A 26,792-nucleotide genomic window follows, 5' to 3' on the forward strand; every position below is an offset into this window, starting at 1 on the left:
TAGACCATATCCCTCCCCATCCACCTTGTGGCTACCTACACTTGTCTTAATCTCATGCCCAATGAAGGGTGGGCTACTAAATAAATGATAACTATTGGTTGTCAAGCACAAGAAAACAAAATCAACGGTTAAAATAAAATATCAATTGTAAAATAAATAAATAATAATAATCAGAAAATCAATTCAAAACGTCTGAAAGTATGGGCCACAAAGATAAGTTTGATGGATGCCCTATAACTATGATATAAGCCACCAATCATATGTTCATGGTGATGGTAAATCCTTTGTTAGATCAAGAGAGGTTTCTTAACTTTGATGCAGGCACACAATTACATCCATGTGTCAACCATGTATTATGGTATCGCGAATATATCAAAGTCATCACATCAAGGCTAATAATCTGTAAACAAATGAACATCCACACTCCCATGTGGTGAAGGGTCCAAAACAAAGATGCGACTAATGACCCCATGGTGGAGACCAAGCCATCTTGGTTCATCATACTAGTATACTAAAATAAATAAGATAGCCACAAAACAAGATCTAGATGGTATAATGTTCTGGAATGGTTATGGAATTTAGGATACTTGAGAATTGTAGGACATAAGTTCTTACATAACCAAACCCGGCCATGCATTTATTACTCTTTCACCATGGAACCAACCAAGATTTAATCCACAAGGATCAACTATATAGCCCATGTGAAAAATGTTTCCATGCAAAATTGTACCACAAGATAAAAGAAAATAATCACAGAGGTTGCTAATGACCAAATTCCATTCATCATAACCGTTCATTCATGACCAAAATCCAATCAATAAAAAGTGGAGTTTCAAGGGCACATACGACCAACAGGCAAGATGTGGTGGTGGAGGCAGAACAGTTATTCGGCAATGCAATTGGTGAGGCACAGCAACAAAATAGGCAGGACCAAGGCTTATGCAGTATGCTTCCACGACAAGACTAGGGCTGCGTGGCAAGGGCTTGAAAGAGCTAGTTACATCGCTGAATCAACATCTTATCATCTCCATCGAATTTGTGTTTTTATCTCTGCTTAAATACCAATGTTGGGCCTTGGATGGTGCAATTTGACACCTGAATTACCCTTTTAAGGATTGAGGGACGATGACAATGGCTAGACAGGAAAACTAGTGTCCACTCAAATCAACCACACGTTTAAGAAGAGGAGCATCTTTACTACTCCCCAATTCGATGATGATAATGGCTCGCAGGTGAGCACGGTCACAGTAGAGAGGATAGGCAAGAAAGAATAGGGAATGGAGTGGAGTGGAGTGTTGCTATGGTCACCCATCTCATGGGAGAGGGTGGCCAATAACATAAAGCATGTAAAGTCTACGATATATGCATATGGTCTCGAGAAAGCTTTTATGTAGTTGAAACACTAATCTTGATAGAACAATTACTTGCAAGAGGATGTAAGAGAGAGCAAAAGTGTGAATTAAGTGGAAGGTAAACTGAAATCAACTTAGGGGAAGCAAACCCTTTACGTTGGTTTGTTTTCATAAAGAAAATTCCTGGAAAATGCTTTTCCTTCACATTTGCAACTTCTTGGAACACAACCCCATAGTTTCCCCCCAAAATTGCTATTTAAAACGTCACATCAAAAGTAATTTTTTTTTTCTTCCCTCCATTTAACTTTTTGAAGAGAAGGTTGTACTCTCTTGTTGAGGGAAAAGCAAATGCAAATACCTTGTTGCAGCATCTGCTGCTCCTAAATTGGTGCAACTGTCTTGTTGATGCAAACTGGCTGCATTTCCTAGTTTGCGTTCTATCCAAACAAGCGAACCCTAGAGTACATCACAGATATAGTTGAAATAAAATACTGGCTCTAATTCTGTTCATAGATGACAATGTCATGATTAAAAAGAAGATCCCACCAAAATTAGCTACGTAACATATGGCTCTCAAGACTACCATATAAAGGGTTTTGGAGAGAGATCCTATATTTTAGGAATTCACTTCCACCACAATGAGTATCCAAAGTCACTAAACTGAACATTCACTTGTGCAGTGGGATCCATTTCAGATAAAAGGTCTTGATAAATGAAATGATTGGCCCCACAAGTACAGAAAGCTTGCCGGTACGAGTGTTGTGGTTGTGCCAAGAACTGTTCAAATCTAATAAGAGGGTAACCACAAACACACAACACAACACTCTTATGGTCAATTCAAATTGGATCACACCATCCTCATGAATCTCCAAACATTGTTCACCATGTAGTTGAAACTTTTTCATTGGAAGATATAATCACATTGAACCCTTTCATTGGAAGATATGATCATGCAGAGTTTAAACTACACAGGTTTAAAAATTATCAGGAAGCAAATGTGGCTACGAACATGGCCAACCCTGCTCAAGAATGGGAACATATGAATAAAGATTCACATCTCGGAAAGTATTGCATCATCTGAGGGATAGCATGGCTCATTCATTCAATTAAGATGCACGACTAATTCTTCAAGGAGAGGAGCGATGGTCACCGGTCCGGTGAAGCAACAGTTGAATCTTCGAAGTCATGCGGTAATCTCACTTTTCACGCTAGTGATGTCTTCATATGCTTCATTAACTTGTTTTGTGCTAGATCATCCCTCGCTATCCACATTGGGTATTATTCATTGACCCCACCGCTTTTTCGTAGTATTGTTCCTACTATGCAGATTGCAGTGTCACCTGTCCAGCTGCCGCACTTTCAAAGTCTGTGCTGGCCTCAGGGGTGTCTTCTTCACTAGGTGGCACCAATTGCCAAAACAAAGACAGATACGTATCCCACTCCCTCAAAACAGAGGCACCTTTGTTGCTCCCAGTTTTATCCTTCAAAAAGGAATGGATATACCAGGTCTTTCAGTTCCAATGGTTGCCAATGATGGGCAAAAAAGAGAGATTTGAATTCGGTTGCTCTATTCTTACCACATGGGCTTCTATGAGGCTCTTCAATTGCAACTGGCCTGCAGGTGCCATCACTCTCTGAATCTTCACTATCTCCTTATTTACCTGTTCATTAACAAGGAATGCAGAATATACGGGAGCTTTTAAATCAAGTCAAGATTACACATGAATGAGCACAAGACAGCAGAAAAAGGAAACAAAGAGATAAGAACAGAAAATAATAAACTTGAAAGTCATGACAGATATGTTTAAACAGTCAAAGAACTTGCAAGTTAAGTTCCTATACATGGCATCTACCGAGGAATGACCACATGAATCCATCTGGAAGAACTACCAAAGTCGGAAGCACTTCCAAACTTGAGCAGTATCCATCCAATTTGCTTTGAATGCACTAACTAGGATCCTGTTTTCCTACCTTTTCATGCGAATCTCAATTGGACAAAATCAAGACTGGGAGGAAAACTTCCATCTGTGCTAGAAGGGGAAACTTCCAAACAACCCCTAAATTCAAGAACCATTCATTGTTACTCACTTAATGTCATGTTTATCATGTGAGGCAGGCTTTTCACAGCTGCATGAATCATTGCGGAGTGATGCTCTTACTTCAGAATCTCATGATACACGATGTGCATTTGCATTTGCATCAATGTTCTAGACACCTCAGAATTTCATCTGCATTTGCATCTATGTTGTAAATAGCATGATGTGTATAACATGAGGTGTGCATGCATAGTTAGCATTAATCTTCTTAAGGTGATGCTCCCACTTCAGAATTTCATAATACCCACAAACTTGCATGTGCATTTGAATAGGCATCTACATTCTAAACACTTTGGGATCTCACGCACAATTGGACCTATATTACTTTCATGTGTAGAATGTGAGGCAGGCATGCCATCATTGCATGACTCTTCTTAGGGTCTTGCTCCCACTTCAAAATCTCATGATACCCAAGCACTTGAATGTGCATTTACATTTGCATCACTTCAGAATCTCATGCACAATTCAGTCTATGTTCTAATTAGAATCTCATGTGGATAACATGAGGCATGCATGCCATAGGTCACAAATCTTCTTAGGGTAATCATCCCACTTGTGAATCTCATGATACCCAAACACTTCAGGTCATAAAATCACTTGATTTGTACTTCCTATTGCTTCTCCTGCTCTTTACTGCCACTTATGGTTACTAATACTACATGGATGATACCAAATAAATGGCCTTTCCATGGTAGCTCATCCAAGTAACTCAAAAGAACCTCAAAACAGAATGCCATACTAACAAATGGAACACCATGTGGCTCTCAATTATTTTTTTTTTGTTCGTTTTTATTTTGCACTTTTTTTTTTTCCCTCTCTTGTAGTTTGTTTCAAAAAAACACGACACCTGTCATCCACAAGGTGTGCAACCTAGTGCGATCCCATTTGCCATTAGAATTGGAACTTCGAGATAGCTCATAGCGTGCACCAGGACAATGATGCAGCTCAAACAATAGAAATATATTCTCACAGTAACATAAGCATCACCATAATCTTAAAATATTAAGTATCCAGATCTGAGTGAATAAGATGGCACTAAAAATCCGTAAGCACAAACCTTGGGGATGAGTGTGTCATCCTCATCAAGAATGTAGGCCAAGCCACCAGTCATGCCGGCAGCAACATTCCTGCCCACTCTGTCAAGACAGAAAATGCCATGCATCCAGTTACGTCCCTCGTCTCTTAAAAAAAGGATACAGAAATAGAGCAGGGTAAGAAGATACTCACTTCCCGAGTACTACGACGCAACCACCTGTCATGTACTCGCAGCAATGATCTCCAGTCCCTTCAACCACTGCTTCCGCAAGAGAGTTTCTCACAGCAAAACGTTCGCCAGCTTTCCCTCTAACAAAGATTTGGCCACCAGTTGCTCCATATAGGCAGGTGTTGCCCACTATTGTTGCATCCTCTGGGCAAAAGCCGGTATTCTCCACTGGAGTTACTACCAGCTCGCCACCAGCCATACCCTTAAAAGAACAAAGTATCAAGTAGCGTTCACAAAAAATCAAGTTCCTCATTGATTATGCTACAGGATTGAATATGAATGCATGCAAGATGGACTATTCATCATACCTTCCCTACATAGTCATTGGCCTCTCCAACAAGTCGGATGTTCATTCCAGGAGTCAGAAAACAGGCAAATGATTGCCCAGCACTTCCTATAAATCTGGAGACAAAAGGGAGACCAAGTAAATTGTTTGAGCTACCAAGTTCTGATCATTCTGCTCACAAGTCTATCAGATTATGCTAACGCTAATTCTTTGGACATCAGTGCCACGTAAGAGCTGTTCTTACGTGATGTTCAGTTGTCCTGCAAAACCTGTGTCTCCATATTTCTTTGCAACCACACCAGCGATGCGGCCACATACAGCACGGTCAACGTTATATATCTTGATCGTTTTATTAACCACCTTTTCCTGCTCAATTGCTTCAGAAATCTGTAGAAAAGAGGAAAGCTTCAGAATCTCAAGCCACAAACAGCATCACATACAATCTAGTTCCTTGTTGGTGATGATACATAAAATAATCCTCAAACATAACTCCATGGAAAGCTACCAACTCTCAGAAATTCCCAATATTTGTTTCATAAAAGAATAAAGCTCAAAACTAACATTTTACGATTAGAATTTCGTAAATCAAGCAGCAAACGGCAAGGTGAACAAGCCTAAATGTCTAAGAAAAACCAAGGACATAATGCATGAACATATGAAAGAAACAGAGAAGGTGCATCTGTCTATTCTCAACTAACTGGGGTCAGCTACACATCCAGTTCCCCCATTCCACTCTATTTGAAATGTCAAATTGTTGGGATTCATAATAAAAGTTGTGGCTAAAGTTTCATGCCGGCTACCATCTTATCTATCAGTAAGTATAGACTTAAGAACACTTGTGGAATACCTACCAGATAATGTACATGAACTTATGTTACACCTGAGGAGAACCATGCTAAGGTTTGAATTAATCTTGAGAGAGCTAGCAAGAACAGTCTGTATATCTTATCCTTTGTAAAACTGTGTACTCTTTAAATAAGGTTATAACCGGGAGAAGAGATTATACAAGAAATTTCTCTTCCTTTCATACGTTCCTCTCTAATCTCTATCATATTCTTTCAATTTTCATGATATCAGAGCATTACTGATTCCATTTTTTTTTTGGCATTCCTAGTCTCTAGTCCTACTTTCTGTCATCACATTGAGATTGCTACAAACTCCGCTTTGAAGGTCCACCGATTTTTTTTCTTCCAATCTGTTAGACGGTGAAAGAGAGAGTTTCTCCATCAACATCCCACATATACATTGTAATGCATTAGTGGATCATCCAGAAGAGATTTTTCCACCGGCTATTCTATCTGGAAGGAGATCTCACCAGATAAGCTTCAACAAGTACCAGAATCCAAGTCTGGTGAGTTATCAGGCATCGGATTTACCTAGAAATCATCCAGTGTTGCTGGATCTGCCCCAGATGGCTCCGGTTCCATCACATATACATTGGGATATATCTCGCGCATTGCTGAAATTGCACCAGAAACCCTAAACGTTACTGGATCTGTGTCGAGAAGCCCTAAAAGTTGCTGGATCAGTGTTAGATCCCACTCCATCATCACCGGATACCAGAATCCATTTCTTTCATCGAATCTACATTGGGAATCTTTCAGTGTCACCAATTCTCCCTCTAAAGCCACTTGCATTGCAGATTCAACTCCTGTTGTTCTTACTGTCACCGAAAGTCTTATCTGGACATATTCCAGCGAAGGATTTGCTACCTAGACCTCTGATTTCACCAAGATCTGATCTGCTGGACCCTATCAAGATGCTGAATCTACTCCTGAGGCCTCTGCTTCTGTGGGATCTGATATCTGGACCACATGAGGATTTCAAACATCAGAACTCATCAGATTTTTATTTGGACCAGGTACTGTTGTGAGATTTGATGTGTTTCTGCTCATTGGATGGTTATTCAGTCTCCCGGTTCTTCTGCTACAGCTAGATCTAAATTATGGAATTATTTTATCATCTATAAAAGTACTAATCTTTATATAGGAGACAGTAAAACTACCACACTTTCATCTAGACAAATGGACAGCCCTAGTCTTACTATTAAAACAGTAAAACTAGATGGCACATTATTTGGAATGGTTCCAAATTGTCCCAGTGTATATTGGAGCATGGAAAAAGCTAGGAAACATTACAGGAACCAGGAAACAACCTGATGTTGATGATCCTAGTCATGACAAAGGGGAAAGTGACAATTGGCTGGTAATGTCTTGGTGAACTCCATGCAACCCAATATTAGTCGTGGACTTTACCTTTTAAAAACTATCACGGACGAATGGGATACTCTCATTAGGAAGATTTAACTCGTCTTTATCAACTTCACATGGAACTAACAATCTTGAACAAGGTGATGGCAGGCACCATAGAGGAATACTTTGCTCACTTGAACAAAAAAATGTGAAGAATTAGATAACTGCCAAATGACCATATTGGACTCGGAAGATCGGAAAAGTCAAATAAAACAACTCAAAAATTTCAAGTTTCTTGCTGGTTTTTTATTAGATTTTCAAACCTCAACGTATACAGATTCTTGGAGGAGAATCCCTTCCCTTGAATCTGTATATAACTACATAAATACACAAGCTAGATGATGAGGTGCTTTTCAAGCTATTCTTCTAGACTGTTCAGCCTTGATGACAAACTCTAAGTCACTAAAGGGCAAGAAACTGGACGATCAATGCTTTAGAAATCGTAAGGAGCAAGTTCGGGAAGTGTTTTTAAGGGCAAAAGCTCATGTGTTGGAATCGGTGCAAGTTTCTTATAGCTTCCCGTGTTTGTTGTAGTGTTAGGGGTGTATGTCTTTTCTTTTTCTTTTTCTTGTAAAGTTGGCTTCGGCCTTTTTGAATAAATTATCATCTTTCAAAAAAAAAGAAACTGGACGAGGAATATGGACAAATATAAGGCTCCGATGTACACATTGTGGGAAAAGGTGTGCATTTGAAGGACTACTGTTCGGTTCTTCATCCTCATCTTCACCCAGAAGAACCGAAGAATAATCCTTCTGCTAGTTTGAGGACTACAAAAGACTGAGACCCAAGAGATCAAACCAGCATTGAACTACAACAACACATGGATGCACTCCAAGCCTCTCTTTCTGTTGTTAACTAGACAAGGCAGTCAAATACTTCTGCATCTGCAAACACGTCTCTCAGGTGTCCTGGATCATTGACTATGGGGCATCTGACAACATGACAGGTATGAATAATGGATATACCTCCTACGTTTATATTTCCAGTTGTATTCGATTAGCCGATGGATCTCTTACTAAAGCATTAGGGAAGGGAACCTTTTGCCTTTTTTTATTCTCTTTCTGTCACATCTGTAGTTCACATTCTTTCATTTCATTTCTGTCTAATCTTCTCTCTATTAGTTCCCTGACTAAATAACTGAATTGTTGGCCATTTTTATCGACCATATTCTGTTATTCAGGATCTTGCAATGAAGAGGATGATTGGTGGTGGTCGTGAAGATAAAGAACTTTATCTTCTCAATCAAGTAGATTCCGGGGCTGCTCATGTTTCTGCTTTCATCATGCATTATCGTAAAGAAGAGCAAGATCTCAAATCAGGGCCGTTATGTGCCTAATGGTAAAAGCGGCCCAGGGGTAATCAGAATCAGTAAGGGTAAAAAACGTAGTTGAAATAAATTTGAACAACTTGGGTAATTTATATCAAATAAATAAGCACATCTAGCAACTTTAGTATTTGGATAAACTAGTTTAGTCCAAAAAAAATTTACCTTGGGATCAGAAAGAAGAATGTCATCTAGAACAGCACCATTAGTATGAGCGTCCTGATTCCTAATGGCAGTGCTGCTCCACTTTGGTAGCCCAACACTCTGGAAACAAGTCAGAACCAACAAGGTGAAAAAATTACAAAGGCAAGATGCACAGGGACACTCAGACATAAATGCTGGATGTAAGTAGATATGAATGAGAGTGTTTTCATATCCATACAGATAGAATGTAACTGAGATCAAGCTGTTGAGTCTTCATTAAGGAGATGTTTCGTTGTCTCAGTAAATCACTTTGTCCAATTATATCATCCATCTTTTCATAGCCCAGTTGTGCCAGTATGCCTCTTACCTACGGAGAAACAAACATTTCATTAAATTGTTGAGAGTGACGGAGTTTGAAATGACATAATTTGAAAATATTAGTTCCCATAGTGCTCAGAAGTTCATTTGTAAGTAGAACTTCCGAAAGTTAAGCAACCAATAGCTACACATACATTAAAATGGATTAACTGGATGCAGAATGCTAACAATAGGTTTCATTTTTCTTAGTCATCAAAGAGTTACTAGCAAATGATCACCTCCTCAGCAACATACAAAAAGAAATTAACAAGATCTCCTGGCACACCAGGAAAACGGGCACGCAGTTCTTCTCTCTGCAGTAGAATCAAGAAAATATTAGGAATAGTATTAGCTAATAGGAACATGGTATAAGTTAGTCTTCCTATTACCTGACTAGCTACACCAACCGGGCAATTATTTGTGTGGCAAATGCGAGCCATAACACATCCTGTAGCAATCATAGCCACAGAACCAAATCCATACTCATCAGCTCCCATTGCTGCAGCCATAAGGACATCAACCCCACTTTTGAACCCACCATCAACTCTGAGAATGACTCTCTCCCTAAGTCCATTTTCAATGAGTGTCTGCAAAATTTATTCGCACGGACAGAATGCCTCAGGAAAAATCTAAAAATGAGAATGACATAATTAGATTGAAGGAAATCAATGGTAAACCTGATGAGTTTCTGTGAGTCCAAGCTCCCAAGGACCACCAGCATGCTTGATGGAACTTATCGGGCTAGCTCCTGTTCCCCCATCATGCCCAGATATCTGCAAACCAAATCATACATATATATTCTGGCCATTCAAAGAAAATCAATATATACAATTCAAAGAAAAGCAATATATACAATTCACCACCATAGATACTTAGATCACCTCTTGCATGAAGAAAGCACACCAACAAAATGCATCTGGAGCTTATGTCCTCATTTTCAGTTGTCCATGTAACAAAAGCTAAAGCTAATAGGTCTGCTTTGCAGTAAATTTATATTCGTTTCTTCAAGATAAAGATTTACGGGGATCAAGGGCTAGGCTAAGTATTAACAGACTACATGATATGATATAGCTATCCTCTTGCAGCACTATTTGTTTTTGTTTTTTTTTTAAAGGAACCTCAACAAATCGTAGCCATTACCTTCCTCAATTGGAAATACTATTGAAAAGAAAGAAAGAAGGAAAAAAAATAAAAAATCTTAGCAGTAACTATGTTTGATGTCAAAGCACTGTCCATAGGAATATGAGTGACAACCAGACCTGGAAATCCAATGAACACTGACTGTGAGGGGGCGCATTCTATTTTGTGTTTATGTGTCGTTTAAGACCCCTGTCCATACGCATTTGATTACATGTTTAGATATCCTTCAGCTTCTTCTCCTTTCTCATGCAGTGGCTTTTTTAATAAACCAGATTTTTGCATCTTAAGTGAATTTATTATCTCTACTATACATAATGAGAGGAATTGGGAAAAAAAAATTGCAACCAATTAGTTCTTTTGAATTGCTAAAATGATGAATTCTTAAGGGCATAGGAACTTTTTGAATAAAAACAAAGTGAACTTGGGTAATTTGGAGCTGAAGCCGTCTGCTGGGAGCCCTACTTTTTATGGGACTATGATAGTTCACCACTTTTTTTTTAAAAAAATTATTTTATTATTATTATTATTTTTTAAAATACCTTTTAAAGGGTGGTGACTCATCAACCACACACATGACATGGTTTCGAGGCAGTCCATCTAGAATATCGAAAACTATGGATGTAGCATAATGAAAGACTTACACTGAGAAGAAGATAGTAACTGTCTGTATTGCCCTTGGAATTCGAACCACTCATTTGAAAAGAAGACACGGTGTTTTAGTTTTAAACATCCATTTAATGCCATAAGTTGGATGGTTAAGATTTCATTATCAGCGTGTGTCACGACCCTAAATCTAGTGTTGGTAATCCATGATTACTATACACCAAATTTTGGTTGACAGCCTCCGTAGAACTCCGATTTTGGGACTTCCAACTATCACATACTAAGTCCCATAAGCGGGGCTCCACAAGGAGGCTGTCAACCAAAATTTGGTGTATAGTAATCATGGATTACCAACACTAGATTTATGGTCGTGACAGAAAATGGTATCAGAGCATGATCTGAGAAATATCTGCATAAATCATATAATGTATTTACTATATGTTGTTGTGTTAGAGTTGTTAGGTTCATGCTTTGCGAAGTAGAGGAGTTGTATGGTTATTTACTATTGTGTATATTGTATAGGTTTACTTGTTCTTTTTAGGCTAATTCGGTGTTTTATCTATAGAATGCCGCCTAGAAAGAATCTTGTTCAGACTCCTCCAGTGCAACCCAAGTCTAAGTCAAAATCTACGTCAAAATCTATTCCAGATCCAGTTATACCTGTTCCTGCAACACAACTGCAACAACTGTTGCAGACTATGTCAACTATAACGCCTAATCAAAAGCAGCGATCTAGTTATACTCCTGAGACATCAGTGTAGGAGCGGGCCAGTGCTCTTTTTATGGAGTTTAGACGTCTAGATCCACCTTATTTTTCTGGCAAGCCAGATCCTATGGCAGCCGAGTTATGGAAGTTAGAAATAGAGAAACTTTTTCAAGTTATGGGTTATACTTCCAAGCAATGTGTTACCTTAGCGACTTATCAATTGCAAGGAGAGGCAGAACAATGGTGGAAGTCAGTTGTTCGTTCAGTAGATCCAAAATTTGTGTGGACATGGGAAGCATTTAAAGACCAATTCGATCGTAAGTTTTTCCCCGTAGCTGTTCGTCGTCAGAAAGCACATGAATTTGATTCTTTGGTTCAGGGTGAGATGTCTGTTGCTGACTATGAGGCTCGTTTTATAGAATTATCTCATTTTGCTCCACATTTAGTAGCCAATGATGATTTGAAGGTGAGGAAATTTGAGGATGGTTTGCGTCCTAGTTTGCGATCTCGAGTTAGAGGGTTTGAGTTGCAACTCTTGAGGGAGTAGTGAAGGCACAGATTTTTGAGTCTAATTGGAATCAACAACAATGTACGCATCTATCTACTTCTAATCAGCAAAGGAGGAGGAAATTTATTTCAGAGAGTAGTAGTAGTTTTCAGCCCTTTTCATCCTCAAAGAGGCCTACAGTTAGATATAATAATGCAGCCAGAACTGATGTAAGACCCCCAGTATCACCATCTGTTCCTCAACGACAGTTTTTAGCCAGACCTGATGTCAGATCCCCAGTATCATCGTCTATTCCTCAACGACAGTTCTTCGAAGCCTGTTATAATTTTGGTGGTGTAGGGCACCGTAAAAAGGATTGCCCCAATCCGCAGAAACAACAGCCATATCAACCACCTAGACATCAGCAGCCCTAGCAGCAAAGGCCACCATATAGGACACAGTATAGGCCCTAACAACAACAGTCTCAACAGCAGTCACAGCGGCAGCAAGGTAGACAACCCTTACCCCTTTAGGCAACCTCGTGTGTATGCAATCCAGAAGAGAGATTCTCAGGCTAAGGGAGGAGTCATAGAAGGTATACTTGTAGTATCATCCCTTTTTGCACGTGTCCTTTTTTATTCTGGCGCATCACATTCATTTATAGCAGATAGTTTTTGTCAGTCATTGGAATTGCCGAGAACATTAATGACCAAGGGATTAGAGCTCTTGACTCCTTTAGGGAAAAGAATGGTGTTGAGTTCTATATGTTAGGACTGTCCTGTTTTACATAGCAGAGTATGCCCTTCCAATCGATTGTTATGTTTTGGAGTTGTTAGAATATGATGTGATTTTGGGAATGGACTGGTTATCCAAGTACCATGCAGTGTTAGACTGTACAGCTAAGACAGTCACCTTTTCTATACTTGACCAGCCTCGATTTCAGTTTGTGGCTGATTCTTAAGATAAGTTTATAGAGATTTTGATGTCCTGTATTTGTAACGAGTCCAAAGGTGTATGTATTGAACAGTTGTTGGTAGTACGTGATTTTCCAGATGTTTTTCAGGAAATTCCAGGTTTGCCACTCGTTAGACATACAGAATTTCGAGTAGATCTTATCCTTGGCACTGCCCCTATATCCAGAGCCCCTTATCGTATGGCACCATTAGAGTTGCACGAGTTGCAAAGACAGATAGATGAATTACGTCGTTTGGAGTTTATTCGCCAGAGTAATTCACCTTGGGGAGTGCCTGTGCTTTTTGTAAAGAAGAAGGATGGTTCTTTACGGTTGTGTGTCGATTATTGAGGACTTAATAAGGTTACGATTAGAAACAAGTATTTACTCCCAAGAATAGATGATTTATTCGATCAGTTGAGTGGTGCGTAGTATTTCTCGAAGATAGATTTACGGTCTGGGTATCATTAGATTCGGGTTCGGAAGGAAGATATACCGAAGACAGCTTTTGTGGCTCGTTATCGACAATTTGAATTTTAGGTCATGTCATTTGGTCTGACTAATGCACCTGTAGTATTTATGCAGTTGATGAATGAGGTATTCCGTCCTTATTTGGACCAGTTTATTGTTGTTTTTATTGATGATATTTTAATATATTCAAAGACAAGGGAAGATCATGAGTGTCACTTAGAGATGACGTTGCAAACCCTTCGTGCTCACCAACTATATGCTAAACTGGAAAAATATGAGTTTTGGCAAGAAGTAAAATTTTTGGGGCACACAGTTTCAAAGAATGGAGTTTCAATTGATCCAGCTAAGGTTGAAGAGTTTTGCAATGGAAACAATCGAAGAATGCATCTGAGATTCGGAGTTTCTTAGGTCTAGCAGGGTATTACAGACGTTTTGTTAAATGATTTTCTCGTATAGCTGCCCTACTGACTCGATTGACTTGAAAGGATGCAATGTTTGTTTGGAGTGGAGCCTGTGAGCGGGCATTCACAGAACTAAAAACTTGTCTTACGACGACACCGATTCTCACTCTTCCATCTAGGAGTGAGGGATTCGTTGTTTATACAGATGCCTCACTTATAGGTTTGGGGTGTGTCCTAATGCAACAGGGCAAGGTAGTAGCATATGCATCTCGTCAACTTAGGCTTCATGAGCAGAATTATGCCGCACACGACGTAGAGTTAACAGCAGTAGTTTTTGCCCTCAAAGTATGGAGGTATTACTTGTATGGGGTTAGATTCGAACTCTTTTCGGATCATAAGAGCCTGAAATACCTCTTTTCCCAAGCCGATTTGAATATGAGGTAGAGATGTTGGATGGAATTGATGAAAGACTAAGATTTTGATCTTCAGTACCACACAGGAAAAGCTAATGTGGTGGCGGATGCATTAAGTTGTCAACCACAGGCCCAAGTGGCACAATTGATGATGAGAGAGTGGAAAATGGTAGAAGATATAGCTGAATTTGATTTTGAGATGACACTACAGTCCTCAGTTGCACAATTAGCAAACTTAACTATTCAGCCCTCTATGATATCCCAAGTCATAGAAGCCCAACAGTTTGATCAATGGGCGTTATTTTGTAAAGATGTGATAATAAGGAAAAGTCAACCGGAGTGGCAAATAGGTTTGGATGGTGGACTTCGGTTTCAGGGTAGATTACATGTTCCAGATATCTCAGAATTGAAGAAGGCCCTTATGGATGAGACACATCACACTCAGTTTACTATCCACCCAGGATCTACGAAGATGTATAAGGACATGAAAAGGCAATTTTGGTGGTCTAGAATGAAATGTGAAGTTGCTAGGCATGTGTCAGGGTGTGACGTTTGCAAACGAGTAAAGGAAGAGCACCAAAAGCCTGCAGGGGAATTGCAACCTTTAGAGATACCAGTATGGAAGTGGGAACATGTAACTATGGATTTCATTGTGGGTTTACCAAGAACCTTATGTCGACATGATGCTATATGGGTTATTGTAGACCGTTTGACAAAGACAGCCCACTTTCTTCCTATTTGTATTTCTTGGTCTAAAGATCGACTCGCAACGTTGTTTATAAACGAAATTGTTAGATTACATGGTGTACCTGTTTCGATTGTATCTGACCGAGATCTGAGGTTTACATCAAAGTTTTGGAAGAGTTTTCAAAAAGCAATGGAGACGACTTTAAGATTTAACGCAGCATATCATCCACAAACAGATGGGTAGTCCGAAAGAGTTAACCAAATTCTCGAGGACATGCTCAGATCATGTGCTTTAGATTTCTCTGGTAGTTGGGACGACTACATGCCGTTAGCAGAATTTGCGTATAATAATAGTTTTCAGGCTACTATTGGCATGGCACCCTATGAGGCGTTATATGGTAGACCTTGTAGGTCCCCAAGTTGTTGGACTGAGATTGGTGAGCAATGTGTTTTAGGTCCTGATGTTGTTCGGAAAACGTTTGAAAAGATTGATCTTATTCGACAACGTATGCTTACAACTTAAAGTTGGCAGAAGAGTTATGCAGATCGCCGGCGTAGACCCTTAGAATTTGTTGAGGGAGTCCATGTATATCTTCGAGTTTTACCAGTGAAAGGTGTAGTACGATTTGGTGTTAAGGGAAAGTTAGCCCCGAGGTTTATAGGGCCCTTTGATATTGTTGAACGAGTTGGCACCGTAGCTTATCGTCTCGCTTTGCCACCCCAATTATCTGGAGTTCATAACATTTTTCACGTCTCGATGCTCCGTAAATGTGATCCGAAGATAATAGCACCTGTTATTAACTGGCAATCCTTAGCAGTTCGGGAAGATCCATCCTATATCGAGCAGCCAATTTGTATCGTGAATAGAAAAGAACAAGTTCTTCGTACTAAAGTCATTCCCTTAGTTAAAGTCCAATGGGGTTATCATTTTGTAGAAGAAGCAACCTGGGAACGGGAAGCAGAGATACGGAATCGTTACCCTCATCTATTTGATTCCTAGGTACGTATAAGTATGATATGGTTATTGTTGATATGTTTTGAAATTTCGAGGACGAAATTTTTTTTTAGAAGGGAAGAGTTGTAAGACCCAAGGCCTCGAAATTTAGATCGTACACTGGATAGTCGTTGGCTGTAAGTCCATTGGCCCTAAGAATGTTTTGACTTGATCATAATGTTGTTCTGTTATCGATCCACAAGCCGTATTTCTGGCGGAGCCCCACCATCGAATTTTAAGATACGGACTTCAAATTAAACAATCTGAGAAATGACAATTATGTCCTTATTTTATCTGGCGGAGCCCCACCATCTAGTTTTCAAAATCCGTTAGGTCCGAGAGCCTAACCATTGTGGCCGTAGTCAAGTTACGGAGTTACTGGTGAAAACAGCATGTCAATAAGACACCCGGATTGTAAGTTATGCATAGATATAAATATGTATATTTTGAGAAAATATACTCAAATGACCTCGATGTTTTTAAACTCCTTGGAATACGTTAGTTCAAATTACTTAAATAACATTGTTATATTGTTACCATAAGCCTACACTTCTCAAAAACATCACAAAACACCTCCCAAACATAAATATAAACATAAAAACATAAAAACACTCTTTTAATATCCCATTTCCAGCACTCTAGTTGAGAAGAAGAAGAAGAAGAAGAAGAAAAGGAAATAAAAGCTGAGGTTAAGAACCAATCTTATGATAGTTATAGGTGAGTACATAGATTAGGAGCACGCATATGTGTACATTAGGGTTTCCTTGAAAACCCTATTGCTGAATTTTCTAATTTCGGGATAGGTTATTGCTGGATTTTCTGTTTTAGGGTTAGGTTATTGCTGGATTTTCTGTTTTAGGGTTAGATTATTGCTGGATTTTCTGTTTTAGGGTTAGGTGATTGTTGGATTTTTATTTAGGGTTAGGTGATTGCTGGATTTTATATTTTCGGGTTAGGTTATTGCTGGATTTTCTGTTTTAGGGTTAGGTTATCGCTGGATTTTCATTTAGGGTTAGGTGATTGCTGGATTTTCTGATTTAGGGTTAAGTGATTGCTGAATTTACTAATCTAGGGTTAGGTTCTTGCCGGATTGTCTGAAGGTTCTTCCTGGATTTTCTGATTTAGTTAGCGAGATTATTAATGGAAGGTTAGATAATAGAGATGATTTAGTTTTGTTTAAATTCATATGTATTGCCATTGGTTTCTCTCTGTCCCTTAAAAAGTCCGCCCGATACCTGTTTGACAAAATGTTTAAAAGAATTATCCTTCCTCATTTTGATGTAGTTAATTCTTGAGAAAAAGCATGCTTGTGGTATGAAGTCTTATAGCGAAATGAATCCCGGATTGGAGTTAGATTGGCTAAGTCATGTGCATATCATATGCATGGTTCATAGGTGTTGTATCATTGTATGATTTAGAGTGAATGATTCATATCATGGTATGGTGATCATAGTGGGTTGTGTTGCGACAGACTATGTGTCTATGATTAGTATGTGAACCGTCTAGAGACATGATGCATTACATGAGACCCCGATGAAACACTTAAACTTCATAAGGAGACCACATGAGGAAGGTCATCCTTTGCTGGTCTTGAAAAATATATATATTGTGATTGTGTATGGACTCATGCATGTGGTGATTGTAAATGCGATGAAACATACTTTATTATGAAATTAAACAGGACATGATTAGAGGGTCCGTAGGTGAAAGTCCCTAAACCCCGATTGGTACCATTAGGAGCAACCAATGTCTAGACCAGGTGGAAAAACAGAGCGTTGGAATGCCGAAATACTAAAGTAGGTAGCGACTCCCACCAACGCGTGTCGATTGGTTGAGAGGTTTGACTTGACCTGCTTATGGGCAAGCAAAGATAGGTTGTGTGTGATGAGCTCGTAAATTGTCCGCTATCGTTTTGCCAGGCGACTTATGACTTCTCGCTGTTAAGTAGATAGTGAGGTTCAACACAAGTGAGTTAGACTAGTTCGGCCCGTGAACTATGTAGTCCCACCTCTGTAGTTGACCACGATGGAAGAGTCTATACATGTGGGTAGCAATTATATGTGAGTCCCACCTCTGTTTTAGACTTTGGTGATCCACTTGGGAAATATGAAAAGTTGTGAAAACGTTGAAAGCGTATGTATGTTATAAGTGGGTAGAAGTCCCATCTCTGTATATAAAAATGATTTGGAACATAAAAAGTGGCATAATACATTGTATCTTTAGTTTATTGTTATCAATTCAGAAAGCCTGTGCATTCATGTGCATTATATGAGCATGACATGAAACATGCATTTTCACTGCACACGCACTCACTGGGCTTAGTAGCTCAAGCTTTCCTTTCTATTTTTTTTTTTTACAGGTGAGAGTAGGGAGCTGCAGGAGTAGATGCAACAGACTCCAGTTGTCCTTTTTGTTTTGTACATATCAGTGTGTGTGCGTGTGCGTGTGTGTGTGTGTGTGCGTGTGTATATATATATATATATATTTTGTAATACCCTGAATATGTACATCAGGTATAGTAAATATGACATTGTTTATGTTTTGGTTTTGCCTTGATGTGCTCAGTTGTACACAGTAATATGTGTTGAATATGATGAAATTTTGAGAAATGATACGTGTTTATCGTCTTTACTTTCAGAAATCCTCCTTGTGGAGCCCCGCTTATGGGACTTAGTATGTGATAGTTGGAAGTCCCAAAATCGGAGTTCTATGGAGGCTGTCAACCAAAATTTGGTGTATAGTAATCATAGATTACCAACACCAGATTTAGGGTCGTGACAGCGTGACTTTATAAATATGATCCATCCACTATTTCTCTCAATTTGAACTGTCTTGAACGAATGGTCTGGATAGATGGCATGAATACATGTCTGAGGATGATAAGTCACTAACATTTTTCAAAATGGTGGTGAACCATCATAGGAATAACCACTTTTTACAACTGCTTCTCTTCCCCTCAAGAAGTGACCCATCACAAGAGTAGCCGCCGCTTTTGCAACTGCTTCTCCTTTCCTCACTCCCACTCCTAGCAAACCACTTCCACTCTTTCCATGTGTAGATTGCACGTTTTTCACATCCACTATTATAAATAATACAAAAACATGGAAAATTGGAAGTTACACGGTGAACAACAAGCACATACTGTTAAGAAAAAAGTACCTGTATTACATCAGCATTACCCTTTGCAACACCAGAAGCCACAGTGCCAATGCCAGCTTCTGCTACAAGCTTTACAGATACCTTAGCCTTAGGGTTGACCTGTTTACTAGGCAGAAGTCAGTAACTTTTTCATCGAGAAGAATAGTGAAAAAAATTGTTAGTGACAGTTAAAAAACAAAAAGAACACCCTTGAAAACCTGCAAAACCTTACTTGATGAAGGTCAAAGATTAACTGTGCAAGATCCTCGATAGAATAAATGTCGTGGTGTGGTGGTGGAGATATAAGTGGAACCCCCGGTTTAGAATTTCGAAGCCTTGCAATATAAGCACTAACTTTCTTCCCAGGGAGTTGGCCACCTTCCCCAGGCTTTGCTCCTTGTGCAATTTTGATCTCCAATTGATCCGCATTGACCAAGAATGTTGGTGTGACACCAAAACGTCCTGACGCAACCTTTAAAGGACACATAATGGAGACATTTAATTCCATAAATGATACAATTGAGTCCCAATTTCAGCATGCATTGAGTTAAACCCGTTGTTTGAATTATCTTTTGATATTATCGAAATATCTCCGATATTATCGTTATCTCCAACTTGGCGATACCGATAACACTGGTAGTGATACTAATAACACTGGTAGTATTAGAAATTCCACATCTCAGTAACGTCTTGCTAAGTATCGCCAATGAATCGATATCGCCAATATTTTCAATTATGTAAATTACAGGCGTCGCTCGTATTGCCAATGTATCAATATCGCCAATCTATGGCTAAAATTTTTTACTGTGTGAATTCTAGGCGACGCTTGTATCACAAGTGTATCAGCGATATTTCAATAACATCACCAATGTAGAGATATCACGAAAAGTTAACTTATTAAAAAAATTATATTTCAAATTCTTTATGAGCACATTGCTGTATGCAAGTTTTAATTTGTTGTTGCTAATATTGATAATATCTCAATATTATCGTTATCGCAACATGCATGATATCAAGACCACAATCTTTCGTTTAATTTCCAATTGTCAATGATTTCTTGGCAAAATATCGTGACTTATCGATATTCTGCAATATCGATGGATGTTTGGATGGAAGGTCGCATGGATGATTGGATGGTTAGATGGAATAAATGGGATGGTTAGACCATTTCTTACGACGACACATGCTTTTAAGCCCCCATTAAATGGAAACTTATTGTGTATTCATTCTTTTTGCAAATTTTTTATTCCTAAATATGCAAATATGTGTATTTTAGCATCTCCTGAAGTTTCACTAAAAATTTTACCGGTTTCCTCATGTTTTCCTGCATTTCTGGTTATCAGTGATATCGATATTGTTTCCGTATCCCTGGCCAACGAAACTTGTAACGATACCAATACTTTGAACACTTACACCCAAAGAGTAGAATTACAAAAGAAGTGCATTTGCATCATAATTTAGAAACCGAAACTTAACTGAAAATTCACTACATTTGAACACTTGCTCGAGCCTAGATCTAGTCTTGGAAATAAAGCATCAATAATATTTAAAATATAATGTTATGGCCCTCGATAGAGTGAAATGATGAAACATGATTCATGTAGCTGACCCCAAATAATTGGGACAAGGCTTAGATAACGGCGATGATGATTTAAAATATAACGGTGTCCAGTCTTTGCAAGTCGAGTCAAAACTTTATTAATTTTTACAACTTCTTTCAATTATAGTCAACTAAGCTTAGACCGAGTCTTGATCCAAAGTAGACTTTTGGTGAAATCTGATCAAATTGACTTGGCCAAGTTCTGTTGAGTCTTTTTTGACTTGTCAAGCTATATGATTTGCATCAAGTATGCTAACAATAAAGAGCAGAGAAACCATTTGAAGTAGGAATGTAAATAATATTAATAAAACCCTCTCCAAGTGAGATCTCTTTTTTTCCCTTCTATGCATTCAGCTAAAGAACAATGCCACATGTGACATGTTACTAGCCAAAAATCCCTATACATAGAATGTGATAGAATGCAAACATTATGCAGCAAAGCAAACTTCTTGAGTGGACAGATTTATTCTGGTGACCTGTTTGATTGCACTTGTAGCAGTATCACCATTTTGAAGACCTTTGAGGTGTGGAAGTGTCGGCGAGTACCCATCAACAACATCTGAAAGTGGCTTCCAACGAATAGGATCCTGGATAGTGAAGTTAATAACTTTGAAAATGAACATCACCAGCCAGAAAATGCAACTAAGAATCAAAATCAGAATGATGAAATTGTTTGCTCTTCATAGTTTACACATAAGCAAACAAAATTACCTCGCCACCTTCTCCTGAATTAGATTTTCCGCCTATTCTATTCATTGCTATTGCAATTGCTTCATGTGTCTCTCTGGAAATTGCTCCAAGTGACATCCCACCCGTGCAGAAGCGCTGAACAATGGAAGCTGCAGATTCAACCTTCCCCACAGGAATTGAGGGCCGATCACTTTTGAATTCAAGAAGATCTCGAAGAACCTATGTAAAAGAAAAAGATGGTTAGCAAAACTTGCATTTGAAGCAAAAAAATGCAGAAAAATGCAGCAACTCACATTCACGGGACGGTTAGCAAGGTGCTGCTGATAAACTGAAAATGCATTTTCACTCTTCTGTCGAACTGCTTTGTGAAGCAGTTTGGACATCTCAGGATTATTTCCATGATATTCTCCTATGGATATGAACAAGAGAGAAGATGTGATTTAGCATTTGGCATGTGGAAGCAAGACCATACTTCAAGGTTGAACAGTAAGGATAACTATTCAAACACAAATCATGCAAGATCAAATAATAAGATGTCATCTTAATATGAGACGGAAAAAGGTCCATTAGAAGTCCAAGCACAATTTCATAAAAAAAAATCCAAGTATTTCAGTGAAATCCCCCAAAAAATTTTGTACACATGACACACCTTAACAGTACGGTATTATAGTCCGGTGACTTAGACATTGCATGCCACCCTAGTCCAACCTACAAGACATTTACAAAACCCCCCTTGGCATGTATGATCAGAGGAAGCTTGCCTAGGCAGCTCTATTTTGAACATAACTGCCAAGGCAATCATGATGGGGATATCTCGCGCACACGCACGCCCCCACTACGCAAGTATGAAAGGAGGAGGAAGGCCCCACCATTGATCTGGATTGATGACAATGTCCAGGGAGGGCCTCTTAGTTAGAAGACTGTGTTTTGGTTCCTTGGAGTGGACCCGATCATCATGTGGATCCCACCATTGAATCTCATGATCATGGCCCACTACCCTAGATGATCTAGGGACTTTGAGTTTTGCTTATTATCGTTATTAGGAACATCATGAACGATTTAGATTGCTTTGATTAGTTGTTATTTTTGTTACTTCATCTCTAAGTAATAGTGTGTGCACATGGTACGGCTTTTGGGTTATAGGGTTTTCTTATAAATAGGCAACACTTTGTAGGTTTTTTTCTCATTGAAGATTGAAATAAAATTTCTGCATTTTCCACTTCTCTAAATCTCTGAGTTGTGGAAGCCTAATTGGGTGCGAAACCCTCCCTTCTTCGAAGGACTAAATACCGTGGTGCGAAGCCACACCCATCTCAAATCACCTCCATCTCTTACCATCCATATTCATCTTCTCCTATAGTCATCCAACCTTCAAATCCACCGTTATTTTGCAGCCAATCCTTCTCTATAGTAGATTTCCAGAATCAGGCCCTGCAGGAGGGCTAAAACTTAGGCAGAGCACCGTACTCGAACCGGTTATCTGTTCGATCTGAAAATTAGTGTGTGGGTGGCCCATCCCTGGCCGATCAACCCCTCACTGGCCCTTTTTGGGTTCGTGAGCCCCACACACATGCGGGCCACAATCCACGCACGTGCGTCAGGCCCGCTTGCTGCCCACACATGTGGACTGATCCCAAGTCCACTCTTTCCTCTCTTTCACTCATCTCTCACCATATTTCCCTAGCCCTAACCCTAGATTATCCTAAATCCCAATTTCTATTCCCCTTTTTTCAACCCTAGGGTTTCCCGAATTGAAACATGTGAATCCCTTTGATTGGGAAAATATTCCTTGGCATGTGTGGATGAATCTACTCTCCTTTGATCATTGTTTGGTCTATAATTTTAATTGATCCAGCCCTAACATGTGTAGGCTTGGACCCTTGTAGATTCTCCTTGATTGAATGCTTGACTTTATGCGGGATGTGGAAGTTTTGTGAATGTTTCTAAATTAGTATGATCTAAAGTCTGGAATCTTGCATATCATGTTTAATTTCCGTCTCCTGCATCAAATTTGGTATCAAAGCCAAGTTTTTTCATAGGGGATTGCATTACATGTTTAGGGTTTAGTCTACTCACGTTTACTTTGCATTAAATATCATCATATAGGGTTGTTTAGGACCCGTCATTCACGACATGGACTGCTGAATTTTCTGTTGTCAGAAAATCCCCAATGTTCATAGCTGATTTTTCTGTTAACAAGCTATTTAGGCAGTTATGTTGCTGGAATTTTAGTAGTGTTGTGTAGTTTCCCTCATATAGAGTCTCATAGGATCATTTAGTCCCATTTAGGTGCATATAGTTGCATTAGAGGATCTTTGAGTGAGCGGTTGTATGCTCACGCGTATTGGTCTGGTTTTGGTTTGCACCCTACACAAAACATGGAGCAATTGCAAGAATCCGTGAACGACCTAACTCGATAGTTTGAGTCTTTGGGTAGGCGCTTGGAACAACGTATTGACCAACGCTTGGATCAGCTTAATGTGCGCGTTATCCAACTAGAAACCACCATTGCGGTAGATACCCAATCACAAACAGGTGGTCAAGAGGACAGACCTAGGAATGGAGGTGGCCAAAGAAACGGTCATGGGTGCGCACCTGTGCACTCACTCCGCGAGGGACATTATGATCATTATGACCCAGATGCGCAACTCCTCAAGGGAGTTAGAGTAGATGCCCCTACGTTTGATGGCCACTTGGACCCTAAAGTTTTTCTAGATTGGTTGGCGGATATGGACCACTATTTTGAGTGGTATGACATGTCGGATGCTCGTCGGGTCTGATTCGCCAAGATGAAGCTTATGCGCTAAGCAAAGAGGTTTTGGACTACTGTTGAGCGAAAGAAAGAAAGGTCGAGGGAGCTCCCAATAGTCCATTGAGAAGAAATGAAAGAAACTCTCAAGGAGAAGTAACTCCCTCTCTCTTATTACTTGAGGTTAGTTGACGAATGGCAATCTCTTTGACAAGGTTCTATGAGTGTGGTAGAATACATTGAAAAGTTCGAAGAGTACTTGATCAGGTATGAAGTTGATAAGGATCCCGTACTCACTCTTGCTCAATTTAAGACAGGCCTTCGTTCTGACATTAGGAAAGAGTTACTTGCCAAGGACATAGATACTCTTGAACAGTTGTATCAAGTAGTGGTTGAGCAATACCTCAAGGCATCTATGGGAAGGCGGTTTGAGTTTCGCGATTCTGGTGCTAAGGCTAACCTTTCTGGGGCTAAGCCTAACACTAGATACCAAAACAACCCTTCTAGTAGTTCTCAGTCTAGGCTCAATGATGGTAAGGGTAAAGGAATTGTCGGGTTTAGCTCGCGCAGAAGTGATGCAACTAGGTGTTTTAGATGTTAGGGGTGTGGTCACTTTGCCCACCAGTGCGGCACGAAAGAGGGCACCAAGGTGCTCCTTATTGATGGGCAAGTAGAAGTAGTGGCCCTAGAAAGTGACGGCAATGAGGAAGAGTATGAGCCAACAGAGACCCTTAGTGATGAGGAAGAGGGAGCGTAAGAGTCTGCGACCTTGACAGTTGTGTGTTGCGCCTTTGCACAAGCCAAGAATACTGATGATTGGTGCCGTAACACGATCTTCTATACTTATGCAAAATGTGGTGAAAAGAGCTGTAAAATAATTGTGGATAGTGGTAGTTGTGCTAATGTGGCATCAACTAGCACTGTGAGCCATTTGGGCTTGAAGCTTGAAGCTCATCCTCAACCTTATAAAGTGTCTTGGGTTGATGAAACTTCCATTCTAGTCTCGCACCGTTGTCTTATTCCTATACAGTTTTGGATCATATAAAGACACTTTGGAGTTCTTAGGAGTTCCCATAGATGTTGGCCATATTATTTTGGGTAGGCCCTGCCTCTGTGACAGAGATGTCACCATATTTGGTCGTTCAAATGTGTGTACATTCTACTTTGAGGGCAAGAAAGTCAAGCTAAATCCACTTCCTCCTAAGAACACGACTAGAAAGGAGTCCACCACAAAGAGTGGTGTGAGCGGCTCGAAGGAATTGAAGGAGTCGAAGTCGAAGTCTAAGCCTCTCCATATTCTAAATATCAAAGACTTTGAGCAAGAGACCGAGTCAGACTCGGTGGTGTACGCCCTTATGGCTAGGGAGAGTGCACCAGAGGCTAGTGTAGAGTTACCCACTGAAGCCATTTCGGTAGTGGATGAGTTTTGTGATGTCTTTCCTGTGGATCTACCGAATGGGCTTCCTCCTATGAAGGATATACAACATGCCATTGATTTAGTCTTTAGGGTGACTCTACCAAACCTCCCTCATTACAGAATGAACCCAAAGGAGCATGCAGAGTTGAAAAGACAGATTGATGATCTCTTAGAAAAGGGTTTCATTCGAGAGAGCATGAGCTTGTATGCCGTGCCTGCCCTTCTTACACCTAAGAAGGATGGCACATGGAGGATGTGTTGATAGTAGGGCCATTAACAAAATCACAGTCAAGTATCGGTTTCTCGTACCGCGTCTTGATGACATGTTGGATATGATGGCCAACGCTACTATCTTATAAAAAATTGACCTCAAAAGTGGTTATCACCAAATCCGTGTATGCCCTGGTGATGAGTGGAAGACAGCCTTTAAGACGAAAGATGGGTTATACGAGTGGCTAGTCATGCCTTTTGGGCTGACTAATGCCCCAAGTACTTCCATGCATGTGATGACCCAAGTGTTGAGACCCTTCATGGGGAAGTTCCTGGTCGTCTACTTTGACGATATTTTGATTTATAGCATGACCAAGGAACAACACCTCAACCATTTGAGGCAAGTTTGTGGGATCCTTAGAGCCGAAAAATTGTACGCCAACCTAAAGAAGTGTGCGTTTATATTTAGTAGTGTTATCTTCTTAGGTTTTGTTGTGTTAGCTGAGGGTGTGTCGGCGGATCCCGAGAAGGTCAAAGCCATTGTCAATTGGCCTGAACCTTGCAATATTCACGAGGTGTGCAGCTTTCACAGCTTGGCCACCTTCTATAGGTGGTTCATTCAAGGTTTTAGTTCCATTATGGCTCCCATCACGGATTGTATAAAAAAAGGAGATTTTCAATGGACGAAGGCAGCCTCGAAAGCCTTCAAGGAGATAAAAGTCAGGATGACTGAAGCTCCAGTCACGCGACTTCCGGATTTTTCAAAAGCTTTTGAAGTCACATGGGGCGCGTCAGGAGTCGACATAGGAGTACTTAGTCAGGAAGGGCATCCTGTCGCCTTTTTTAGTGAGAAACTGAATGAGGCGAAGCAAAAATACTCCACCTATGACAAAGAATTCTATGCAATAGTGCGATCACTGTGCCACTGGCGTCATTATCTATTGCCGTAAGAATTTGTCTTATTCTCAGATCACGTGGCCTTGAGATATCTGAACTCTCAGAAGAAATTAAACCCCAGGCACGCTAAGTGGGTTCAATTCCTTCAAGAGTATACTTTTG

General features: G+C 39.8%; 1 protein-coding gene across 1 annotated transcript in view; it reads right to left on the reverse strand.

The window, feature by feature from the left end:
- Positions 1–2,213: 2,213 nt before the first annotated feature.
- LOC131251260 (ferredoxin-dependent glutamate synthase, chloroplastic-like) overlaps positions 2,214–26,792 on the reverse strand; it is a 175,449-nt gene continuing 150,870 nt past the window's right edge. The window contains exons 18-33 of the mRNA XM_058251878.1: positions 21,651–21,766; positions 21,379–21,576; positions 21,144–21,254; positions 19,300–19,539; positions 19,089–19,187; positions 9,753–9,848; positions 9,465–9,662; positions 9,315–9,389; positions 8,957–9,085; positions 8,740–8,838; positions 5,243–5,385; positions 5,021–5,114; positions 4,676–4,914; positions 4,506–4,584; positions 2,930–3,013; positions 2,214–2,833 (exon numbers count right to left, since the gene is read on the reverse strand). Coding sequence (XP_058107861.1) covers positions 2,672–2,833; positions 2,930–3,013; positions 4,506–4,584; positions 4,676–4,914; positions 5,021–5,114; positions 5,243–5,385; positions 8,740–8,838; positions 8,957–9,085; positions 9,315–9,389; positions 9,465–9,662; positions 9,753–9,848; positions 19,089–19,187; positions 19,300–19,539; positions 21,144–21,254; positions 21,379–21,576; positions 21,651–21,766 — 2,162 coding nt within the window. The 3' untranslated portion in view covers positions 2,214–2,671. The remainder of the gene's footprint in view (positions 2,834–2,929; positions 3,014–4,505; positions 4,585–4,675; positions 4,915–5,020; positions 5,115–5,242; positions 5,386–8,739; positions 8,839–8,956; positions 9,086–9,314; positions 9,390–9,464; positions 9,663–9,752; positions 9,849–19,088; positions 19,188–19,299; positions 19,540–21,143; positions 21,255–21,378; positions 21,577–21,650; positions 21,767–26,792) is intronic.

This window comes from Magnolia sinica, chromosome 7 (genome assembly GCF_029962835.1).
Source record: "Magnolia sinica isolate HGM2019 chromosome 7, MsV1, whole genome shotgun sequence".
Taxonomy (NCBI): Eukaryota; Viridiplantae; Streptophyta; class Magnoliopsida; order Magnoliales; family Magnoliaceae; genus Magnolia; species Magnolia sinica.